The 19,328-nt window shown below is 41.6% G+C and overlaps 1 protein-coding gene across 2 annotated transcripts in view; it reads left to right on the forward strand.

Moving 5' to 3' along the window:
- The first annotated feature begins 6,570 nt into the window (after positions 1-6,570).
- The window catches only part of LATS1 (large tumor suppressor kinase 1), a 41,367-nt gene continuing 28,609 nt past the window's right edge, over positions 6,571-19,328 (forward strand). For both annotated transcript variants that reach the window (XM_054021534.1, XM_054021535.1), the window contains exons 1-2: positions 6,571-7,409; positions 16,071-16,583. In XM_054021534.1, the coding sequence (XP_053877509.1) occupies positions 16,233-16,583 (351 nt within the window). In that variant the 5' untranslated portion in view covers positions 6,571-7,409; positions 16,071-16,232. The remainder of the gene's footprint in view (positions 7,410-16,070; positions 16,584-19,328) is intronic.

The raw sequence follows: 19,328 nt of genomic DNA on the forward strand, positions 1-19,328 counted from the left end.
TAGGAAGCACTGGAAGCTCTGAATATAAAGCTTCAGATCACTGCCTTTGGTTTGATTGAGATGTTTAAATCTTTGTTCCAAAGAGTGATGATGCTTACACAGTTCCGCTGCATTAGGTTCATTAGTATTTTATAGGCTGCTGAGAAAAATCCTTTAGCCTTAACTTTTCAGTAAAATGCAGATGTGCGGTGTATGTTTAAAAATCCAGCTTATGAGCTGCAGCCAGTGCTTGTCTGAACCACGTTTTTATTGTAGATCTGGGAAACCTCTTTTTGAGGTGTTTTGGGAAAAGGCTTTATTTCCTATTTATGATATCTGAGAAGTTCTGTATTGTACTCAGTTTTTCTAACCTCATGCTAGAACTTGATTTTTTACCTTCTTATAAAGAGATGATGGTTCAAGGATGCACCCTATAAATCACTATTAAGAATAACTTTTGATTGCATTTCAGTAACTGTAAAAGGACATATGACTGGCAACCTCTCCAATTTTTCAACATCCCTTTGAAGTATGGATACCAGAACTGCAAAAAATATTCCAGTAGTGATCCAGCTGCTAGAAAGAACAGTGGTAATGTAATATACTTTGACTTCTCCAACATAATTGCCTTGGTACTGTACAACATTTTGATTAAAAACAAAAGAACTAGAACAATATACAATTAACATGATACCAATTAAGCAGATTAAAAATTGGCAAAATGACAACTCTTAAAATGTAGTTATAAATGTGGAATTATCATTGAACAGCTGTTTCTAGTGGAGTCCTGCAGGGATCGATTCTTGGCCCTATACTATTTAATGTTCTTAATGACCAGTGTAATAGGGTCCTTGGTGGGCCAAGGGGCCTAGTGGTTAATGTCCACTTGGTCATGGGGCAGTGGTAGGGGAGCCTGGGCCTGCCCATTCCACCAGGCTCTGACCCACAGCCCTAGGAGGGTCAGCATCATTTGGCCTCCAGATAGGGCCCTCTGAGCTACCTTCCCTGGGTCATTCCTATCGCTGCTTCACTCCCTCAGCTTCTGGTCCCAGACAAGGAGAAATGGAATCCAAACTCCCACCCCCAACTGGGCTTAGCATACAGTCCTATTCATGCAGGGAGGCTTCTCCAGCCTCTGTTGGGCAGGAGCCTTCTTGGTAGGTTTGCACTCCTTCCAAGCCTCTCCCTTCTGAGCTGGGTTGCTCCCTTTTCAACCCTATCTCCAGTTGGAGTATGCTCAGCAGGATTGGAGGGGCAGGGCTACCTGGTCCCTGTACTACCCTTTAACCTCTTCTGGCCCTATGTGGGGTTTGTATACCCCATCACAACCTGGAATAAAATATACAGTCATCACTGATAAAATCTGCAGATAACACAAAAATTGGGAGAGTGATAAATAACTAAGAGGACAGATCACTAATACCAAACAATCCAGATTGCTCTGTAAGTTGGTTGCAAACAATATATATTTTAGTACAGTCAAATGTAAATATATACGTTTCTAAGAATGTAGGCTATATTTACAGAATGGGGCACTATATCCTGGGAAACAGCGATAATCAGCTGACCATAAGCTCCTACTGTGAGACTGTGGCCAAAAGGTCTAATGCAATCCTTGGATGCATAAAGGGGAATCTCAAGTAGGAGCAAAGAGGATATTTTACCTCTCTATTTGGCACTAGTGTGATTGCTGCTGGAATACTGTGTCCAGTTCTGGTGTCCACAATTAAAGATGTAGGTTGATTCAGGATGTTGATAGATTGGAGAGGGTTCAGAGAAGAGCCACAAGAATGATTTAAAGGATTGGAAAACATGCCTTACAATGATACCCAAGGAGCTCAATCTGTTTAGTTTAAGAAAGCAAAGGATAAGATGTGACTTGATCACAGTTCACAAGTACTTACATGGAAGACACATATTTGATAATGGGCTTGTTAATCTATTAGAGAAAGGTATAACAAGACCCAATGATTGGAAGTTGAAGGTAGGCAAATTCAGACTGGAAATAAAGTATATAGCAGGGGTTTACAAACTTTTTTCATTTGCGGACTCCTAAAAAATTTTGAAAGGAGGTGCAGACCCCTTTGGAAATCTTAGACATGGGCTGCGGACTCCCAGCAGGCCACAGACCAAAGGTTGAAACCCACTGATGTACGTTTTTAATAAAGAGGATAATTAACCATTCAAACAATTTACCAAGGGTTGTGGTGGATTCTCCATCACTACTAACTTTTAAACAAAAAATGGATCTGTTCTAGTTCAAACAGGAATTATTTGGGGGAAGTTCTAGGGCCTGTGCTATGCAGGAAGTCAGACTACATGATCACAGTGGTCCCTTCTGGCCAGAAGCTCTATGAATCTCACTTACGCTGTATACAAAGGTAATATCACTGTGCCAGGTTTGGTCACAGGGACCCCCTTGGGACTGTCGCCTGATGTGCTGAAACTATCTCCTGAGCCCATTTTCTCTGATGGCTTGGGACTCCAGAACCCTGTCTTGTTGAGCCAGACACACTAGCCTGTTGCTATACAGACCACGGTCTGAACCACGTGCCCCCAAAGCTGCAGACTAAACTGAAAACAGCTCAGAAAGTACTCCTGACACCCAGCTCCCAATGGGATCCAAACCCCAAACAAATCCATTTTACTCTGTATAAAGCTTATACAGAGTAAACTCATAAATTGTCTGCCTTCTAGAACGCTGACAGGGAGATATGCACAGCTATTTGCTCCCCCAGATATTAATCACTTACTCTGGGTTAACGAATAAACAAAAGTGATTTTATTAAGTATAAAAGGTAGGATTTAAGTGGTTTCAAGTAATAACAGAACAAAGTAAGTTACTAAGAAAAATAAAACAAAACGTGCAAGTCTAAGCCTAATACATTAAGAAACTGAATACAGATAAATCTCACCCTCAGAGATGTTCCAATAAGCTTCTTTCACTAGACTCCTTCCTAGTCTGGGCCCAATCCTTTCCCCGGTACGGTTCTTGTCAGTTCTAGCTCAGGGATTTCTCATGACTGGCAGCTCCCTTTGTTCTTTTCCACCCCCTTTTATAACTTTGGTACAAGGTGGGAATCCTTTGTTTCTCTGGGTTCCCACCCCTCCTAAATGGAAAAGCACCAGGTTTAAGATGGATTCCAGTAACAGGTGACATGGTCACATGTCCTGTGAGACCCCAAGCCTCCATTCTTCCCGGCCTGACTCACAGGAAGGCTTGCAAGTAAACAGAGCCATTTACAACCAATTGTCCTAGTCAATGGGAGATCGAGATTCCAAGCCACCATTAATGGCCCACACTTTGCATAATTACAATAGGACTTCAGAAAAATACTTCATATTTCTAGCTTCAACTACAAGAATGATATAATCATTCAAATAGGATGAACACACGTACTAGATCATAAGCTTTGTAATGATATCTTACAAGAGACTTTTTGCATGAAGCATATTCCAGTTATATCATATTCAAACTTATAAACCTATTTCCATAAAACATATGGAGTGCAACATCACAATCACTTCCTTTATTTGTACTCTATATTCCCCTATTTATACATCCAGACAACCCCTTTTGGCTACAGTATCGCACTAGGGGGTCATGCTTAGTTGGTTATCCTCCAAGTTGATCCACCAAGATCTGAATCCTTTTCAGTGTCATGCATTCCAGGATTCTGTCCCAAATCCTTTTAAGTATGGCCTATATTCTTTGTTCCTAGATGCATGACCTTCAATTTGGGTATATTAAAAAACATGTTTGAACATGCCCAGTTTACCTCATAGTCCAGATTACTCTGTACAACTGACCTGTCCACCTCATTATTTGCCACCCCATCAATCTTTGTAAACTGTATCAGGAATGATGTTATATTTTCTTCCAGATCACTGATTAAAAATATTGAATGAGGTTAGGTGAAGAACAAACTCCTGTGACATCCCATTAGAAACACTCCCTATTTGACTATTCCTCCCTTTTTTTCATGCTATGATCAGGTCAATGCTTTTTTGAATCCCTTAATTGTCCTTAGACTAAATGTAAATTGGATGCAGTAAAAGTAACTGTCCCTGCCTGTCTTACTGATTTTATTTCCTGCTGCACTTCAGTCTCCCAAATTTCCCTCTCCATTCTGTTCCTTTCATCTTTACCTCATCAAAGCTGCATCTACAGTAGCAAATCTTGATGCCTAGATTCACTGTTGGAAGTAGTGTTGAAAGGGCTTAAGCGTTTAACTCTCCTTAGAGAAGGTTGATTTAGTATATTAATCAATGATTTGGAAAAGGATGAACAAGATAATTGGACCTTAAAATATGTAAGTAACTTAAGTAGAGCAACTGTCAATGTTTGGGAAGGGGAAACATCTACTGCAGTAAATTTAGCAGATGCTAATTTAGTGGACTGTGAGGAACTTCAGCAAGACCAGTCAAAGCCTGCTGAGCAGCCTGTATATCACATCACATGAAATTCACTATTAAATGCAAGAATATGTATATTAGAAGGAATAATCTTAACGACTCGTACACATTACTGGGTTCTAAATTAACTGTAAGCACTTGTGAAAATGTGGCTGTCATGGGGGGCAGCTCAATGAAAACATTTACTTACTGTGCATCAGTGGCTTTTTTGTTTGTTTTGGAAGCTGCATCAGGAATAGGGTAGAAAGGTAATAAAACTATTAGATTACATAAATTAAGTGGTATGTTCTCACCTAGCATAATGTCTTACCTCTGCTCCTCCCCTCTCTCAAAAAAATATATATATATAAAAGAAGGGAGGCAGAGTCTAGAAATTGAGTCTAGAAAACTTTCAGAGTGGGAGAGTGAAAACATTGGGGCTGGCTGAGATGGCAGCCAAGAGCCCGCACCCCCTCCTGAACCCCAACTCCCTACCGCAGTCTGGTGAAAGTGAGTGAGTGTGGGGGGGGGGATGGAGTGAGTGGGGTGGGGCTTTAGGGAAGAGGCGGGGTAGATCGTAGGTTGCCCTTAAATTCAAAAAGTGATCTTGGGCATAAAAAGGTTGGAGACCACTGTGGTAGAGAGAGCCATTCATTATTTCATATCTAAGAGGTGATGTTTTCTCTCTTATAAGAAGAGCATACAGAGAGTGGTTGACACTAAAAGGCTGATGACAGGATTGTGTTGAGTACAGTCTACCATGGCCTCATTGCCACAAGGTATCGTTGAGCCAGGAGCAGATACTGAGGGAATGAGATCTGTGCCTTATTTGTTGCCTCATGACATATGTCTCAGCAGTCAGTCACTCCTTTGACATACTTGAGTGTTCTGAATGCAGCTATGGCTGATTATTGTTGTGGGTGGTGCCTGATACCAAGTAGAAGTAAGACTGTGTTGAGTGCCTTCCACTTTCATCATGCACAAGGAGGCAGAGATGAATGTAGTTCTCAATGGTCAGCAAATAAAGCATGATTCATACCCGGTCTATCTAGGCATCATAGATTCATAGATTCATAGATCTATGAATCTATGATGCCTAGATAGACCGGGTATCATGTTGGATAGAACTTTCACATATCGTTACCATCTTACAAAGACAGCAACTAAAGTCAAAGTGCGCTAAAACCTGCTCAGGAAACTGGTCAGTATGAGATGGGGTGCCAATGCCCATATGTTCCTCACTTCAGCCTTGGCACTCTGTTATTCAGAGGTGAAGTTCTGTGCTCCAAAGGGGCTCGCTTGTCTCATGCAAAGATGATCGATGTATAACTTAATTGCACCATACCTATTATTTCAGGCATATTTACATCTACTCTTCTACCGTGGTTAAAGATTTGGTCACAATTCTGTAACTGCACCGGTCTGCTTCAGCTGGAGCTATGGCTTTATGCCCCCCTTGCAGCTGTGGCAGGAGCTGGGGCTGTGACCCCCACCCCCATTGCTGTGGCCGGAGCTGGGGCTGTGTTCCCCCCCCCCCTGCTGTGACCAGAGCTGGGGCAGTGTGTTCCTAACCAGTGGCTTCAACTGGGGCTGGAGTCAGGGCTGTGCTCCCCCTTCCCCCACCATAGCTGTGGCCAGGGCTCAAGCCAGGGCTGTGTGTCCCCACGCAACCCTGCGTCTGGGCCCGAGGCTGTGTACCCCCACGCAACCCTGCGTCGAGCTGGGGCTGTGCGACCCTAACCCTTAGCTTCAGCCAGAGCTGTGTGCCCCCACCCCAACTGCGGCCAGGACTGGAGCTAGGGTTATGCGCCCCCTGTTGCAGTGGGGCTATCAGTCCCCCTCACCCTTTGCAGTAGGGCTTGGGCTCTAAGTCTCCCCCATAGAGCTCCAGCTGTGATCCCCCTCTCCCCCCGCTATTCTTAGTAAAAGTCACGGATAGGTCATGGCTCCCATGCATTTTTGTGTATTGCCAGAGATCTGTCTGTAACTTTTACTAAAAATAACCATGACAAAATCTTAACCTTAACCATAGTTACCAGGTCTCTGCAATACTGCTCCGGCCAGTGTTGGTAGACAGGAAAGCGTGGCAAAGCTTGTGACAAAATTGCAAAATATGCCACATCTATTGTTAATTAAAGACTTGTTTAATCCACCCTATGGCCGTCTGCCCTCATGCTGCCGGTTGTGAATAAGTTTGGGGTGATGGATTTACGACAGAGGACGCGTGGCGAACTTCACGGACCGCAGAGAAAGTGACATACAGTTATCTTGCTTGGGACCCCACTCCGTGCCAACCCGGGTTTCATTTACCCCGAAGGCAATGGTGCAGCCTTCTGAACCGGTTTCGTACGGGGCATGGAATTTGCGCCGCAGCGGAATTTCAGTGGCGTTGGAGAGACAGGTCAATGTGGGCAGCCACAAACCCCGATACGCAGCGGTGAGGACTGCAAAATGACTCAGCTTCCTGGAGGCCTTCCTGCCTGGAACCCCGCTGATAAGAACGCCCCACCCCGGCGTGGCTTCACCAGATTATTTTGCACGCACCAAATAACTCTGCACGGAGACGTGGGGGCGGCTGGGAGGGGATCGGAATCCTCAGGCATCAGCCAATCAGAAACGGCGCCTTTCCTGGGGGGCGGAGTTGTGCTACGGGCCGCTGCCAGAGCCAGGACGAGGGCGCGCGTGAGGCGCTCGCGGCCCGTTCACCCCGCGCAGGGCCCGCCCGGCCCGGAATGCTGACTCCGAGCTACTCACATTCCAATCCAGGGGGGTGGGGGGAGCAGCAGGGAATACGCGCAAAGGAGGCCGGGAACTGCCCATATCCGGGAAACCCTCTGCGCCAGACCCACCGAGAACATGGCGGCCCGGAACTGAGCCCCACGGGGGGTGGGGGAGGGGACGAGCTGCCACCAGCACCGGGGACCCGAACGGCGCTGCCGCCGCCCTACGGGCGGAGCTCAGCGCCGCACGCAGCGCGCCGCACCCCGCAACACGCGTGGGCCCGGGGCGACGCCGCCGCCGCCTTGTCCCCGCAGGTAGGTCCGGCTCCGAGCGCCCTCGCCCCGCTCTGTCCCGGGAGGGGAGCGCGGCCAGGGGGATCCCGTGCCCGGGTGGAGGCGAGTCCCGACCGCGCCTCCCTCGTGAATGTGACCGGCCGGCCCCGGCCGCCGCCTCTCGGCACGCTGGGGGGCGTTGCCCCGCGGGAGAGTAGAGACAATAACAGCCCCTCCCGCCCCCGTCGCCCCGTCCCTCGGGAGCCGCAAGGGAGGTGGGGGGTTGCTCCTGTCTCCCCGCCCGGCTCACCCCGTTTGCAGCTCTGCCCGGCTGCTGTTGCACTTCCCCCTCAGATCCCCTCGCCCGGTACAGCGCTTTGCCCCTGGGGGCATCCCCCCGCATCCATCTCTCCGGCGGGGATTCCCCGTCTGCTGCCCCAGCGCCTCGCCTTAGCTGCTCTGGGGACTGGGGAGGGGCTGGGCGGCGCCGACTAGAATCCAGTTTGTGCCCCGGGGTGGGTACGGCCTGGGGGTCTCTGTCTCTCTGCGCGCTCCTCGCCTGCAGCTGGAGCTTTTGTGTATTTCAACCCCGGATTAAACTTTGAAACGTTTTCCCTCGTTCCTGCAAAATAAAGATCGGGGAAAAGGGGAGCGGGGTAATTGAAAGCGTGTGTGTAGCTGATTCGAGAGCCGAATCTATTAATCTTTGAGTGAGGACTATGGGGTTGGGATGACACCGGGTTGAGGAAGAGACACTGGATTTATTGGGTTTTGGGTGGAAGAGACACTGGAAGAGAGATTATTCCCTCAACATGATGCTCCCATATGGCCTCTTCAGCTGTTACTGGCACTGATTTCTGCAGTCAAATAAATTTTTATATGAAACTGGGTCAACTTTGGCTAGCGTACTTTCATTTAAGTGAAATCTGGTTTAACTTGTTTGTCTATTGGTGTCCAATGAATATCCCACCATTATAGTGATTTAAATTTGGTGGATGTTCACACATTAGTCCAAACTCCATCTCCAAGTACCCAGCTGTCACAGATAAGGGAGAATCTGATATTTGGCAGATGGTATTTATGCTGCTCTGAATTTTTGTATATAGGTTGAAAACTAAATTGGTCTCAGGTCTGGTACTTTCTATAAATCCATGGTCTATGCCAAAATACAATGCTGATCTGAGGGGTCAGTGACTGTCTTGTTCCAATATCTTGCAAACCACCAGGGTTAGAAACAAAAGCTGTTACCCATTGTAATACACTATGGAAGGGAACATCATAAGAACATAGGAATGGCCATACTGGCTCAGATTATTAGTCCACATAGCCCAGTATTCTGGCTTCCAACAGTGGCTGGTGCCAGAGGCTTCAGAGGAAATGAACAGAACAGGGCAATTACCAATTGATCCCTTGTCATCCAGGCCCAGCTTCTGGCAGTCAGAGGCTTAGGAACTCCCAGAGTATGGGGGTTGCGTCCCTGACAATCTTGCTAATAGCTATTGACAGACCCATCCTCCATAAATGTATCTAATTATTTTTTTTAACCCAGTTATGCTTTTGACCTTCACAAGATCCCCTGGCAGTGAGTTCCACAGGTTGACTGCATTGTGTGAAGAAGTACTTCCTTATGTTTGTTTTAAACCTGCTGCCTATTACTTTCATTGGGTGACCCCTGGTTCTAGTGTTATGTGAAGGGATAATTAACACTTCCTTCTTCACTATCTCCATACCATTTGTGATCTTTTCCTTTATCATATATTTGTCTTCTAAATAAACAGTTGCAGTCTTTTTAATCTCTCTTCATATGGAAGCTGTTCCATACCTCCTCTTCCCCCCCCCCCCCCAATAATTTTTGTTACTCTTCTCTGTACTTTTTGCAATTCTAATACACCTCTACCTCGATATAACGTATCAGAGGGGTAGCCGTGTTAGTCTGAATCTGTAAAAAGCAACAGAGGGTTGCTACTGAGGACAGCATTATATCGAGCAACAGAGGGTCCTGTGGCACCTTAGAGACTCCCAGAAGTATTGGGAGCATAAGCTTTCGTGGGTAAGAACCTCACTTCTTTAGAAGTTCTTACCCACGAAAGCTTATGCTCCCAATACTTCTGTTAGTCTCTAAGGTGCCACAGGACCCTCTGTTGCTCGATATAACGCTGTCCTCAGTAGCCCCAAAATCTTACTGTGTTATAGGTGAAACCGTGTTATATTGAACTTGCTTTGATCCGCCAGAGTGCACAGCCCGCCTCTCCCCCCCCCTCCCCCCCCCCCCAGCGCTGCTTTACCGCGTTATATCTGAATTCGTGTTATATCTGGTAGAGTTATATTGAGGTAGAGGTGTATATCTTTTTTCAGATGGGGCAACCAGAACTGCAGGCAGTGTTCAAGGAGTGGGCGTACCATGGATTTATACAGTGGCATATGATATTTTCTGTCTTATTTTCTGACCATTCCCTAATGGTTCTTAAGATTCTGTTAGCTTTTTTGACTGCTGCTGTACACTGAGCAGTGTTTTCAGAAAATTATCCATGACGACTCCAAGAGCTCTTTCTTGTGCGGTAACAGCTAACTGAGACCCTATCATTTTGTATGTATAGTTGGGATTATGTTTTCTAATGTGCATTACTTTGGCAACATTGAATTTCATCTGCAGTATCACATTAATTTCTAGACCTGATGGTCCATGAGATGCTGTACCCTTAAAATTGCTTTATTTTAATTACCTTAGTACCTCTCTGTCATTATGCCAATTCCAATGTGATTTGAGTGGCTACTGTCCTTGTAGCTATTAGGATCACTTCTTTATACTGTGTGAAGGCAACTAAGAATACCAGCTTTTAAATGAGTGTAAAAATTGACCTCTAACATGACAGTCTTGATTGAGAAATTTGGACTGGTTAAATTATTTAGAAGTGAAGCATGGCTGGAGAAATGATAGTTTATTCCATTTACAGTTTTTAAGAATTGGGTGTTTAAATATTGTTGCAGTTATGAAATATTAACTATGTACAACTTTGTGATAGTTTTATAAAACTTAAAAGTTAATATTTTTATCACTCCAATGGTTCCCTTTCCCAGTGAAGTTTGAAAGGCCTTACATGGTACTGTCAGAAGCTGCAACTGTTCACACTCTCAAATTGAGCTACAACTACCTAAATTGTCAGACTTTCTCTTCCCAGCTCTCAAGTTTGATATTTTCTTGGCTTAAACAACATTCATTTTTGAGGTCCAATATTTTGTGAAATACAGGGTATAGAAGCACTAGGGCAGATCAGTACAGATATTTCTAGGACCAATAAACATTCTGAGAATTTGGCCTGGAAAGTAAGAAACCTGTTATCCTGGTTTTTGTCTCCTTAAAAGGAAAGAAGGGGCAAACTGATGCAGCTTCATTTGAGAAGTGGAGATAGATGCAGCTGAAAATGTACTGATGGACAATGTTTACAGAATTGCAAGTGGGGCTATCATCAGTTCTTCAGATACAGGGAGAATAGTTATTGTCCCCTGGCTCAATGTGCAAGATGAAGGGAGTGGTGTTGACCACCTAGCAAAGCCTTTTTTACTTTTAAAGTGGGTGTGTAAATTCCTTGTTTGTGAAATGTGATGAATTGACAGCCTTGGGGTTTGCGGTTCCCTGTACACAGAACAGGTATATCACAGTCTGTGGCAATACTTGCTTCCTCATACTTCCCTAAGATAGAGGGACAATCTCAGTTGAGGAACCAACTCAATTTGGCTTCAAAGCAATTCAGTTTTCAAGCCCATTGGTCTTTGGTCTGTCTTGCTGAAACCATCAAGAAAACAATACATTATATGTAACACTTATTACATAGCATTCCTCATCTGAGGATCTCAAAGCAGTTTACAAAGGAAGGTAATTATAATTATCTCCATTTTATAGATGGGGAAAATTGACGCACAAAGTTAAGTGGCTTGCCAAAGGCCACATAAGTAACTGTCAAACAGAATAGAATCCAAGTATCCTGACTCCCAGTTAAGTGCCCTATCCACTTGACCACAGAGCCTTTCAGGGGTGGCAAGTCTGTTTAGCTTAGATATTTAAAAGATGCTTATCCCCTCGAGATCTAAGCACCAAACAATATTATGGAAAAGCATAAGAGTGCAAAGCAACTTTTTCCCCCCTCACGCTCCCCTTTTCCCCATAATTACAGGGGTATGCAAATTTTATATAGGAAAATTCCTTCAGTGGGCATTGTTCCTTGGAAAATATGTAGTCAGATTAACTTTAATGGTTGTCTATCTATCATAGTGTGGACTGACAAACTCATTTTAAGTAGCTTACGTAGTAGTGGTCAGATAGTAATTACTTCTGGGTGCTACCAGCTTCAACTGTATTCTAATCAGTAACCTAAATGTTTTGTTGTTACTAATCTTCTGAGCCATCTAGTCTTACAGATAATTTTGAATGGGGTCTTGAATAAGTTTACACCCCTTGAGTACCTTCTTTCTGGATGATGGTGTTTTTTTCCAGTACTATTAAAATGTAACTCCATGTTCACTTTTGTAGCCAATTATTCTTTATAGCTGTTAATGCAATCTCTTGGAGACAGAAAAACTTCCTTCTCCATTATGTTGGCCAAGCAAGAACAAGTCCCACTTAAAATTGGCAATAAGTTACCCTTGCCTTCATCTTCCTTTGGGACATGTGTTTTTAGTCAAACACTCTCATTGAAGTCACATTTCACACATTAAAAGCAATAAAAAATAAACTGATTTTTGTTCTTTATTTAGTTTTCTTTATCTAAGCATAATGATTTTAAACACTTTTTAATAACTCATTGCACACTTTTTGCTTTATCATATTTCACTTCAACTACTTCTTTATTAAACTTTTGACTTTTTGAAGTTTTTTAATGTTAAAGTTGCAGTTAACTTTTACATTTCCTGACTTAAGAGTTTAAGGTTGCACAGAGAAGCTTAACTATGTTCTCTTGCCTATATGTATTATAACTCTTTATATAATTCCATACTATTTCTCTAATAGATATTATACAGGGTTGTTGGGTTTTTTTTTACAATTTATATTCAAATATGTAGCATCTTGTAGTAATTTATATATGCCTGGCAGTCTCTGGAAGTATATACCTGAAGATTTGTGCCTTATTCACTGAGCAGCATAAAAGAGCATATTACAAGACTAAAAAAAAAAAAGATTATATATTGTATTAAAATAGCATGAACAACTAAAGGTTTATGACATAAGAGAGATCATAAAAATTAAAACCGGATTGAGAGAGAGAGTAATTGTTATGCAGACCGTTTAAAAGTACTTACATATACCAGTTTAACTCAAATGCCTGATAAGACAAAGGCTTTTGTCTACATCCTGTCTCTTTAACTTCGGGATGAGAGTGTGCCCTTTCCACGCGTCTGGGTCTTCCAAGGAAAGCATCCAGCAAAACTATATCGAGAATGTTTGGCATTGTTGATATTTCTAAGATGATAAAAAAGCAGAAAATCTTTTTTGGGCGGTCACAATGCAGCACTTTCAGGCTATCTTTACATGTAATAAAGAAAAAGGGGATTTGTGCCCTGGTTTTCTTCAAGTTGCCAATAAAGAAAAAAGGAAGACATCACAAGAATGCCCCATTCCTTGCACCTTACTTTGTTGGTAGGATGGAGTTCCTTTCCTGGGGAGCCTTCGGAGCTGCATGGTTCCTTTCCTGGGGAGCCTTCGGAGCTCTTTTACTTTATAAGAGGCATTCTGAGTGAAGCAGGGGTCCATTGTGTTTCCGCACACCTCTGCTTGTCTTGTTCCACCACCTCAAACTTTTTACAACACAAGTTAACCACTATGGTCTTCCTTAGCGGTGCACACCTTATGAGCTTGGTTTAAAAGCTCACTCTGTGTATACAGTGTAATTTGTTTCCTTAATGAGCCAAAATTCCATCAAAACCAAAAACCTCTTTTACAAGAACATTCAAAGGCATCTCTCATTGGACATTATTTCCATGCCATATTTCATGATTCTACCCACAGTGACTTGATGTTAGTTAACTTTTTCTTCAAATTAAAATATTTTTACACCAGGAAAACCTTTTTTTAATTTATTTATTTCACCCTCCCCTCTCCCCCCTCCCCCCCCCCCCCCCGGATTCTCCTCATCCCCAAAATGGCTGAATTTGTGACAATGACCAGGCATGGGAGAACGTAGGGGTGACATTTGTAGAAGTTTAAGAGCACGTGAAAACAGGGTTGGAATGGAAACAGTATAGGAAACTACTGTAGCTGTCACTAGTATGGCAAATGCAGGCAAATGTTTGGTTTTATGCACAAGGTGGGTAAAATCAATGGTGAAGATCCTACCGCAGAACTAAAAACTAGTTGGCCTGCTTTTAAGAGGTGCTGAGCATCCACAACAGTGGGAGCGCAAGTGTTTGGCACTTCTACCATCCCTCTCCCCCTCAGCTGTAATGCTTGTAAGAGAAACATACCTGCCTACCCCATCATTGATTTTATAATCTGAATTAGTTTTCTGTAAATATAGTCATTTTACTGTTAGTTACTCTTTGTGAATTTTTAAGAGTATTTCATCACATGCCCCCTTACAAGAAGTGATGGAGGAGGAAAGATTGTAACACTTGGAACAATTTACCTAGGGATGTAACGGATTCTCCATTACATGCCATATTTAAATCAGGACTGTATATCTTTCTAAAAGGAGACTATAGTTCTAACAAAAGTTATGGACTGGGTGTAGAATTTGTTGAATGAGGTTTTGGCCTCTGTTATGCAGGATGACAGATTAGATCGGGATCGGCAACCTTTCAGAAGTGCTGTGCCGAGTCTTCATTTATTCACTCTAATTTAAGGTTTCGCGTGCCAGTAATACATTTTAACGTTTTTAGAAGGTCTCTTTCTATAAGTCTATAATATATAACTAAACTATTGTATGTAAAGTAAATAAGGTTTTTAAAATGTTTAAGAAGCTTCATTTAAAATTAAATTAAAATGCAGAGCCACTTGGACCAGTGGCCAGGACCGGGCAATGTGAGTGCCACTGAAAATCAGCTTGTGTGCCGCCTTCGGCACCCGTGCCATAGGTTGCCTACCCCTGGCTTAGATGATCCTAATGGTCCCTTCTGACCTTAAAATCTATGACTAACGTTCTAAAAATAAAGAGCCATTAAAGTTTGTATGTATGTTTTCAATTCACAGCCTTATTAGTGTCACCATCCTTCCTCTTCCATTGTTTTCTTCCCCAACTTGTTTGTTTGATACCAATTTTTGTCATGTTAGACCTGTACACAGCAGACTGTTTTTACTTGGTTTTGTAAGGCATTCATTTGGGATCTTAAAAAATGATGACTCTTGTACATTATTCTCATATTCAGGCATATGTTGTGCATTATAAAGAGGGTATAAGAAAGGTGGTATCAGAACCAACTCATGTGGTTTGTCTAGGCATGCAAGAAGTACAGTTCTTCATGCTAACTCAAACCAACATATAAACTATTGTTAAAATTTTGATTGAAAATTATATTTAATGAGAACTTATAGCGTTATCATTTTGTATAAAACTGAGAAAAATGTTTCTTTTGAAACAGTTTACCTTATTGAATTCACTTTTGCTAATTTAAATACATTTCAGTTTTTCTGATACTGTAAGAGCACACAATTTGTTGCACTGAAGTTTTTACAATATCACCCACTTGGCAGACTATTTGAAATTGTTTGCAGAGTTGTAGCCGTGTTGGTCCCAGGATATTAGAGAGACAAGGTGGGTAAGGTAATATCTTTTATTAGACCAACTTCTATTGATGAGAGAGACAGGCTTTCGAGCTTACATAGAGCTCTTCCGTGTCCCACTTCTCTTCAAGCAAAGTTGATATCAGACATCTGCATTTAGCTGGGAAATTGAAGCAGATGATATTAATAAAAAAATCTGTTTTATGATTAAATTCTGTAGTGTCCTTAAATAAAATGAAAGGTGGGAGAAATGATGGGGAACAAACTTCAGTGCATTGATGTGATGGAGAGCTAAATGACTTGACCCAAGGTATCATTGAGTAGGAGTAGAGCAGGAAACAGGATCAAGGAGTCCAGATTCCTACTCTACATTCTTTGTCCATTAAATCACATTATTTTGGATGTGTAGATCTTTGATAATCCTTCAGCTGTGCTAATATGATGTGTTTCAAATAGTAGCATAGTAAAGCAACTTGTTAGGATGGTGATCAGGATAAACTACTGTCAAGAGGAAAATAATTTATATATATTTTCCTCTCTCTTGTCTTCTAAATGAGATTAAATTCAAGCAAGTTTCAGGATTTAAACATTTGGGCCATAGTTTAAAATAACTCAAGCATGCAGTTAATTTTTGTAGCAGGCTAAGTTTGCAGTTAACTGATGGCTGTACACTCCCTGCTTGAAAAAAATCAGCAGTGTTTATCATTGTCAATAATTGTAAGACAAGTTTACTCCCGAGGTTTGATAAATGCGATTTCAATCCCTCCCAACTTTGGGATCTTTAGACTTGAGAGGCAACTAAAACATTGTTTACTAATTAAATGTTGCCAGGCCAAAATAGTTTTTAATTTAGAATGGTTAAAGACTGCATGAATGATAAGTTGCATATGATGAATTTAGTAAATATGGAGGAAATCATATATGTATGCCCTGCAAATTGCAAACTTTTCACTGTTAACAGCATGTGTAACTTGAATGTTCTTTTGTTACAGGGTGGCTGACTTGGTTGTTGAAAATTTCAGCACTGTCGGAACCACAAGTAATGGTGAATGTTTTCACTCTTGCTTAAGAGTGAGTTCTGAAACTACCAACGGGTCTTTCTTGAAATTTTTGTGGCTGAATCCTTGGTGGAGGTTACATAGATACATGTTTTCATGAAGAGAAGTGAGAAGCCGGAAGGATATAGACAAATGAGGCCTAAGACTTTTCCTGCTAGTAACTACACTGGCAGCAGCCGGCAAATGTTACAAGAAATACGAGAGAGCCTTAGGAATTTGCCTAAGCCCTCAGATGCTGCTAAGGCTGAGCACAATATGGCTAAACTGTCAGCTGAAGATCCCAGACAAGGCCGAAATCCCCCCAAATTTGTAACATACCATAAAGCTTTGCAAGAAATTCGAAACTCCCTGCTGCCTTTTGCAAACGAAACCAGCTCCTCGGCCAGGGGAACATCTGAAATCAATCGACAAATGCTACAAGACTTACAGGCTGCTGGGTTTGATGAGGTAAGCATTTTTGTTGAATATTAATCATGCGCACACATTTTAGTTATATGTTACCCTTTTTGTATTTTAAAGAGTGTAAGTAGCATGATAATCAAAATGTTTCCCTGAAATACAAATTAATTTTTAACTGTGACCTGGCCAAAAAGAAGAAGAGAGGGTGGGGGGCATTGGTAATGTTAAAATAACCCATGTTTTTTCCCCTACATCCGGTAATCTATTCTTTCTATAAGATTAGTAGTAGTTTGATTAGTCATTTACATCCCTGTGTGTGGAAATGAGTGGACTCCTCAAAGTCTGGAATTTTTCTCAGAGTAATTTAATGGAATTTTGGATTATGTGGTTTAAAATGTGTTTGAGAACAACACAGTTCAGAATAGTAAGGCAAGGATACCAAATGTAAGTGACTCGACAATATTTAAATACTCATATAAAAAAGAATAAAAGTATTTCAGAAGCCCTGATTTATGAATAACTTCAACTTATTCAGAGAAATGGTTCATTATCTGAGCTGAATATTAACAAAAAACTGCATTTGTCTTATTCATCTGAACACTTCAATCTTAGCTATACAAAAGAATGTATCATGATAGCACAATAAATATACTGCAAGGAGAACAGTGCAGAATGCCTTCAACAATGTGGTGTCTTCTAGGAAAAAATGTAGACATTATATAGCAGAGTCCCATAATGATGTCTTCGAAAGTTGGAATTATGTTGGTCAGTATAAAGACATGGATGAGGTGATTGACAGGCATCTGTCTGAAATCCTGTCATCTACTTCAATACCAGCTGAACTTGTTTTCACTTTAGTATGGGAAAGTGTGTAATGTCATTTATTGACAAAATATCTGGTTTCCATGAATAAAGAATTAATACATTTAGAGACCTTTGTGTTTGTTTATTTGCAGTGTATGTATTGGCAAGTGTAAGTAGCACTTACATGCACTTGTAAACCTGAGCACAAAAGTACACATGCAAAATGAGCACAGACCTCAGGCCCAACAGTTTCAAAAAATTTTAATAGCAGGCCGAGGATAGCTTACAAGCAAACAAGGTAGAATGGTTCATTCATAATCGCACTAGTCAAAATAATGATCATGTCAAAAGTTGTAATTGCAGGTTAATATTAAAAAATCAACCTATTTTGCACTAATTTCTTTTAAAGGTTAGGCAGAGTGTTTTGGTGTGTCATATTTGTTAGTTGTACACCTAACAACACATAGTGTTGTTAGCAAAGACTTAAAGAAGGAGTGGTTAAGAGATCACCATATTGTTGCCCATACAGAAAGATTATGAAAAGAGCTCTTCAATGACCTACAAATGCATTCAGCTCATCAGTGCATATAAATGATACGTCAGCTCAGTACATTTACTTTAGTTGCTGAAAGAACTCATTGACAACAGGGGTTTTCATAATATCTGTTCTCCATTGCTTTCTTTTCTCCATTTTGTTTAATGATAGACAATTGTGTCTAGTTTTCAAATATCCAATTAAAAAAAAATTCCTACATCCTTGTTGTTGTTAAATGTTGTTGCATATCACACAAATCAGTATCTAAACTGTTGGCATTTACAAAAAATTTCACTGTGCTACTGTACCTGGCTTAAGAAATGGTGACACTGCATCAGGTAAAATCTGCTTAAATTATGTGTGTGATTGTTGTGTGATTTCATCTGATGGGGCGCAGAGATGTTAGATATGTCAGTGTTTTCAAAAAGAAGCCTTTTTTTAAAGGAATCTTGTAATCTCAAAAAGTACTTAATTTATTCAAAAAGATCAGATGTTTTAATTGTCAATGAGCCTGAATTCTAAACTTTTAAAAGCATAAGGATTTTTTGGATGGTTACAAGAAAGATCAAAATCAGTTTTAGCTATGGAAAAACTACTATTGCTCCACAGTGAACTATACCTTGGCAGAGCGGGGAGTAGTCATCTGGTCCTATAGGCATCTATTACTTGAGCTACAGGAAAATTTCTTAATTGTCACCCATTGAGGGACCCTTATACTTTTTTCCAAAAAGCTACAACCAGTCAGTAGAAGGCAACATGTTCAAGGTTTTTTAAAGGAGTCTAGGGGAGTTAGGCACACAAATCCTACTGAAATTCAGTGGGTATTGAGTGCCTAAGTCTTTATCCTTTTTAAAAATCCCACCCAAGTGTCTGTTGCTACTGTCACTGAGGTCAGTAGCAAAAAACATCCCTTTTGTATCAGTAAGAGAATAGGGCTCAAATCTGTTCGCAACAGAAATAATTAAGAACATAATGGCCATACCTGATCAGACCAATGGTCCATCTAGGCCAATAATATCCTGTCTTCTGACTGTGGCCAATGCCAGGTTCTTCAGAGGGAATGAGCAGAACGGACAGTTATCGAGTGATCCATCCCCTGTGGTCCACTCCCAGCTTCTGGCAGTCCAGAAGTTAGACACTCAGAGCATGGGGTTGCATCCTTCACCATCTTGGCTAATAGCCATTGATGGATCTATCCTCCATTAACTTACTTATTTTGAACCCTGTTACAGTTTTGGCGTACACAACATCCCCTGGCAATGAGTTCTACAGGCTGACTGCTGTGTATAAAGAAGTACTTCTTTTTGTTTGTTTTAAACCTGTTGCTATTAATTTCATTGGGTGACCCTGGTTTCTCCACACCATTCATGATTTTATAGGCCTCTATCATATCCCCGCCCTTAGGCGTCTCTTTTCCAAGCTGAAAAGTCTCATTCTTTTTAATCTCTCCTCAT

This window comes from Malaclemys terrapin, chromosome 3 (assembly GCF_027887155.1).
Source record: "Malaclemys terrapin pileata isolate rMalTer1 chromosome 3, rMalTer1.hap1, whole genome shotgun sequence".
NCBI lineage: Eukaryota > Metazoa > Chordata > Testudines > Emydidae > Malaclemys > Malaclemys terrapin.